Source organism: Merops nubicus, unplaced genomic scaffold, assembly GCF_000691845.1.
Source record: "Merops nubicus isolate BGI_N331 unplaced genomic scaffold, ASM69184v1 scaffold39953, whole genome shotgun sequence".
Taxonomy (NCBI): domain Eukaryota; kingdom Metazoa; phylum Chordata; class Aves; order Coraciiformes; family Meropidae; genus Merops; species Merops nubicus.
In genome coordinates, this window is record NW_008597672.1 from 22205 (window position 1) to 28204 (window position 6000).

A 6000-nucleotide genomic window follows, 5' to 3' on the forward strand; every position below is an offset into this window, starting at 1 on the left:
TCATTAAATATCAGGGATTAAAACTTAAAGGAAAAGCATGGTTGTCATGCTGCTTCAGGAACAGGTTAAGGGAAGGAGCATTTCTTGTTCTCCTCTTTCCCAGCCCTACCTAAACTGGGAGGGCAAGGGGAGAGTTCTGCACATTGCCCACACATCACTTAGGAGCAGGTACTGCCTACAAAATAACTGCTGTATATTGTGTTACTCTTCCTGCTAGAGGCAGCCGAGAGGTGGTTGATGATGGAACGATCCCTGGAGATGGGTTAGGAGCTGCAGGTCTGGATTCCAGCTTTTATGGGCATCTGAAACGCAATTGGATCTGGACAAGCTACATCATCAATCAGACTAGGAAGGTGGGTATTTAAACATTTCCATACTGTAATGACTTTTCCAAATTTTAATATTCTTAAGGTGGAGATACTGATAGCAAGATGTTACTGCTTGCATGCTTTCTCAGTCATGCATCCCAGAAAGGCTCTGCATCACTGGGAAGAAGTTCATGCCAAATGTGGTAAATCTCAGTGCTGAAGAGAATGGAAGAAATGAACATAAATTTTACCTGAACTGAATTTGATAATGCACTGAACCAAAGGAGACATACTCTACTAAGCAAGCAATTTAGATGAGTTAGTGTTGCCTCTTGCCTTTCTGAAATGTAGAAGTTGTCAGATGAAAACTGAAACATCCAGAACAAGGAAATACAAAAAAACAAAAACAAAAAAAAAAACTCCAAAAATTCCTAGGAAGCCCAACATCAGCAAATAAGAATGGCCATGCCAGTTCTGGCTCATGTCCTGTCGCTGGGGGTTGCCAGTAAGAGATTTGTAGGGGAGGTTGGAAGATCCAGGTAGATGTATAGTGACATTTCCTCAGAATATTCTCCCAGCTGTTCACAAGTTAGGCTGAAGGACATTCTAAACTTGAGGATGATGTTTCAAAGCTGCCAACAGATTCTTCTTGTAGCATTAGTTGGTCTAATTGTTTTTTTGACACACATAGAGCTTCAGTATCCATAAAAACATGTAGCAACATGTTTCAAAGTCTTATTCCTTGGCACCAATTCCTTTTGATGGTTTAAGCTTTCTATTAACTGCAGTACTATGGGAAGCTCTAAAAAATCCTCTGTTACCCTTCCTGTTTCACTTGACTTGTAAACACCTCTCATGTTTCTCATTATCACTGTCTTTAAAGACTGGGATCTACTAGATTACTTAACTCATCCCACCATGGAGCCTGTTCTGCTTTTGATCATTCTTGTTCCCTTTCTTTTCAACTGTTCTAGTTCTACTATGTCCTTTTTAGGGTGAAAAAAGAATCACATAGTGCATTCAGGCTGTGGGCAGCCATGGATTTTTATAGTTGCATAGTATTGTTCCCTTTTCCTAAGAATTCCTCACATTTGCTTTGCTTTTTGACCATTACCAAGCATTGAACAGGTACTGTCACAGAAGATTTTAAAAAAGCTCTAGATATTTGGTAGTAAGACAAATGAATTCTCCATTGTGCCTAGGGATCTTTTCCTTGTTACTGGAAATGTATTTCTGACACTTCTCAAAGGATATCATGCCTAATGATGTTAAAACCAGTGCACTCCTTTTGCATATCACCTTTTTTAAAGCTGTGTTGTCTTAGGAAAGTACAGCTTCTGAAAATGGACTGACAATGAGACTCCAAACCTTCTTAACCAAACACCCCCTGCCACTCAGTACTGGAGGTAAGGTGGTGATGCTCTGGGGGGGTGTCTGTAACTGTATTACAGCTGTTACTGTCTTTGTCAAACCCAGTGTGGAGGATGTGGGTTATTCCTGTCTCCTTACAGTAATCTAGGATGCTTCTGGGGCAGTAAAAGAGATAAATCATGTCCTTCCCTATTTGTGGTTATATGGAACAATAGCTTTTTTATCTAGTGTTGATGACCTAGGTAGTTACTGTCTCCTTGCAGTGATCTAGGATGCTTCTGGGGCAGTAAAACAGATACGTAAATAATTTTCTATAGAACCATCATTTTTATCCGTTGTAATTTCTGGCATGCAGTTTGCAGAAGGTCCAGAGGGACCAATGTTTTGTGTGGCTGGGCACTGCTAAAATTGCACAGCCTCACACTTGAGGTGGTGAGGAGGAAATGCCTCAGGTTGAACGTCACACCTCATCTCAGGTCCCTTGTGTTTCTGCACTGTACTCTAGACATAGTAATTACTTGACAATTTCTCCTTTATGTGGGATTTTATTCCGTGAGCTGCTGAGGAAGTGGCATGAAATGACATGGGGCAAGTCTGAAAGGGCATCTGCCTTTCAGTGTACTGAAACCTTGGCATTTGCTCTTTATCCCTCAGTATTGTAGACTGTAATTACTACAGAGCTCTACTACTGTAAATATGTGTCATTTTAGGCAACAAAATTAATATTTTGGGAGAAGCAAAGGCAGGATCCGTGCCACTTGTCCAGAAAGAGGAATGTATTGAAATAAGTAAAGAACCAACCCAGGATCGAAACAAACGAGTGAGAGGTGGGAAAAGCCAGAAGAGGAAGAGGCTGAGGAAAGACACTGGCAAGAAGACCAAGAAGAAAAAGAAAGGTCAGTGATGAATGCATCAGGAGAAAGCAGCAGTGTCTTTAATGCACAAGCCTGCTGCGAGTTGCTTTAGAAAAGCTGATGTGACTGTAACATACACAGTGTGAGTAATGGAAACTTCCTGGCCACCTCTTTGGGTTGCCTCTCTCAGGGAAGAGGTTCAGATGTCCTGGGGCTACACACCAGCTTTGGAGGAGCAGCACAGAGTGCTGGAACTGCTGCCTGGGTGTGAGTCAGGGTTGCACTGCTGTGCTGTGCAAACTAAAGAGATTCAAATCTGGTCTGCCAGGTCAGCTCTGTACACCTCACCCTCAGCTTTTGACAGCTGGCTTGAAGATTCTTCGTGCCATGATGCTCTAGGGGCAGTCAGCTTGCCAGCTAAAGTGCTTGTTTTCTCATTCCTGGAAGAGAGATGAATGCCTTTTGCTTTCTGACCTGCTTTTATCTTTCATTCTTACGAAGTCGCCCGGTGCTGATAGTTTGAGCTCACTGAACATGTGGCGCTGAGATAACTGTCTGTCTGGTTTTTCTGGGTTTGTTAGAAGAGGATTCTGCAGAGAAAAGCAAAAGGCTTCGCTACCATGACGAAGCTGACCAGAGTGCCCTGCAGAGGATGACACGCCTGCGTGTCACCTGGACAGTGCAGGAGGACAGCCTGCTCATGCTCTGCAGAATTGCCAGTCACGTGCTCAACGCAAAGGTACTGACAGAGCCATGAAACAGAGCATTCGTTTCATCAGTCCTGGGAGTTCATCCTGCTTCTAAGCATTATTTGTGTAGGTAAAAGCTGAGGTTAACTCCAAGGGCATTTGTTTTTCACACAGGTGAAAGGGCCCTTTGTTCCATGGCAAGTAGTTCGGGATATCATGCACGCCAGCTTCGAGGAGTCCCTGGACAAAACATCTCACTCTGTGGGACGACGAGCTCGCTATATTGTCAGAAACCCACAGACCTATCTTAACTATAAGTAAGAAAGATTCTTTCCATGTTCTAGTTAGAGCCTAAATTCTCCTAAAATTAAATGAAGGGATATGGTCTTCCTATGGTTTTGTCTTGTTTCCTGTGACTTAAACATTTCCACTTTTTTTGCACCCTGGTGCTATCAGATCTGTATTGAATTGGGAAAATTTCTGCTATGTTCAACCCCTTCAACCGTATCTGTTGCAGAGTTTGCCTGGCGGAGGTTTACCAAGATAAAGCCCTCACTGAAGATTTCATGAATAGGGAAGATAATTATGAAGATCCCCAGGTAGGAGAGCAACATTCTAAAAGGTCATAGAGTACTTCATGCTGTTTGCATCGCTGAGCACTGGCACGTGCAGTGTTTAAATCACTGTGATTTCATATCTTCTCTCCCTTGCACCCTTAGCTATTTTCAAAATAGCATCATCATCAAAATGCAGCATCCTTGCTGTTCTGGGAGCAATGTGGACACAGGCAGCTTTCCACAGGCACACACATAGCAGTGCTGTGCAACAAAAACTTTGGTCTTTCAGTGTGTGTGTTGTTGAACATCCACGACTGAGCATCTGTATGCACTGATGTTTTTCATCCTCTCAGCCTCCTTGGTATCTGAGGAAGAAAACACTTTTGCTCTGTAATTTTTTTTAGTCCAATTGCACCTTGAAACACTGCCTTGGCTTCTGTGGATGAGTGCAGGTACACAAGTAAATTTTATCAAAGAAGCCTTGATCAGTTGAAAGATATTTAATTTTTGAGCTTTTCATGGCTTAAATCAACCACAATTTCCCAGCGAAAAGTAGTTTACACTTTCAGTGCAAACAAATCCATTTTGAATTTCAGAACTTTTTCAGAACTGGGACAATGGCAGGGGAAGATTTGCTTTACTTTTGTCAGGAATGACAATTCATGTTCTTGTCAGAAAACCCCAATCAGTTGTGTTGGTAGGTTGGTGTTTGTTTAAATGAAGAGCAGTTGTTCAATGGAGAGACATTGCTGAAATAAATGCCAGTGTCCCCATCCCCAAAAGTCTATCTTTGGGAGCAAATAAACACTTGTTTCCAGACAGCTACAGGACCATTCCTCTCTTGTAAGAGGTGTCCTCCAAGCCATGATGGTACAGACTTAATAGAGAATATGATAAAGCTTGAAGAGTATGAAGCGGAAAAAGACTAAAGCAGAAGCTTAAACAAAGCTCTGCCAAAAGATCTGATGCTGTTAATTCAGTGTAATTGGTTTTAGAACATATGTTCATGGTGAGTTGCTTGTTGCTGTGAGTGTGATTACAGGCAGAACCTGCAACTGTTAAGTAAATCAGCAAACACGACCTCCACAGAGTGTTTTTGATGCATTCTCCTGTCTGTTGTAGTGTTCCAGACTTGATAATTCAAAACCAGCTATTGCTAAGAATTCTCCATGAATGCTTTATAAGTTAAGGGCCTTTTCCCACTCTAAGAAATTGAGGTTGATAACATTTCTCTCTCTTCTTTTCTAAGGTTTGTGCAAAGGAGTTTAAAGAGTTTGTGGAAAGACTGAAAGAAAAATTCAGTTCAACCCTGGGGAATCCCAAACTTGAGATTCCTGATACTTTGCAGGAACTCTTTTCCAGGTATTTCAGTTCTAGTACTTTTGAACTCTGCACATGGGCTGAGCTGTGAGAGACAGGGGCAGTTCGGAGTAGACCTCTTTCTTCTCTGCTTGTCAAAAGAAGTTTCAGTAAATACTACAAGGAATGTTTCTTTCATACTCATACTTTCTAAATATATAACTGATTTTCAATTATTAGCACAAGCTTACTTATTTTAAATAAGCATTTTTCATTCCAGTTTTGCAAACCAGAAATTCACAGTGTCAGAGTCTCATAAAATGTCCTCAGCTTGCCTATGAGAGCTGTTGGGTCTCAAGTGTGACATTTGAGTGCAATAGAAGACTTCCCTTTACCATTTCTGAGATTAAACTGGCCCCATTTTATATCCCAATTTGTAGCTGGTTGCTCAGCTCAATCCTCCCAGTGCTGCTAAAACTGTTGATACAGAAGAGCCTTGTGTAGCATCCTCCAGCCCCAGGGCCTCAGGCTTTTTCACGATGAAAAACACTTAGAAGTGTGACAATTTGAGTCTCAAACCCTTTTATGGTAACCAATTTAGCACCTCTGCAAATTTCCTTACTTTGGGAAGAGCTGTACATTCCAACAAGAGTGCTCTGATGGCAACTGGGAGTTCACAGCCTCTAGAGAGTGGCAGCTCCATGCAGTCCTGTGCAGCCTCCTGGTCAGCAGAGAGCTTAGTGGAGTCAGGAAGATTGATCTGAACAGTGCTTTTCATTTTTGACACTCATGCTGAGGGCTGCTGGGCCTGACAGTTCTCCTGCATCGTTTCAACACTTGCCTTCTTAGCAGTTGCATTTGTCAGCCTCTGTTTCACAGCTGATATCAGATCACAGAACATTACTTTGGTTTCAGCTCTTTC

General features: G+C 42.1%; 1 protein-coding gene across 1 annotated transcript in view; it reads left to right on the forward strand.

Moving 5' to 3' along the window:
• The window catches only part of GTF3C1 (general transcription factor IIIC, polypeptide 1, alpha 220kDa), a gene marked incomplete at its 5' end in the record, with an annotated part of 39296 nt that overhangs the window by 21813 nt on the left and 11483 nt on the right, over window positions 1–6000 (forward strand). Inside the window, 7 exons of the mRNA XM_008936782.1 lie at window positions 218–353; window positions 1633–1714; window positions 2390–2575; window positions 3115–3272; window positions 3397–3539; window positions 3740–3821; window positions 5029–5149. Coding sequence (XP_008935030.1) covers window positions 218–353; window positions 1633–1714; window positions 2390–2575; window positions 3115–3272; window positions 3397–3539; window positions 3740–3821; window positions 5029–5149 — 908 coding nt within the window. The remainder of the gene's footprint in view (window positions 1–217; window positions 354–1632; window positions 1715–2389; window positions 2576–3114; window positions 3273–3396; window positions 3540–3739; window positions 3822–5028; window positions 5150–6000) is intronic.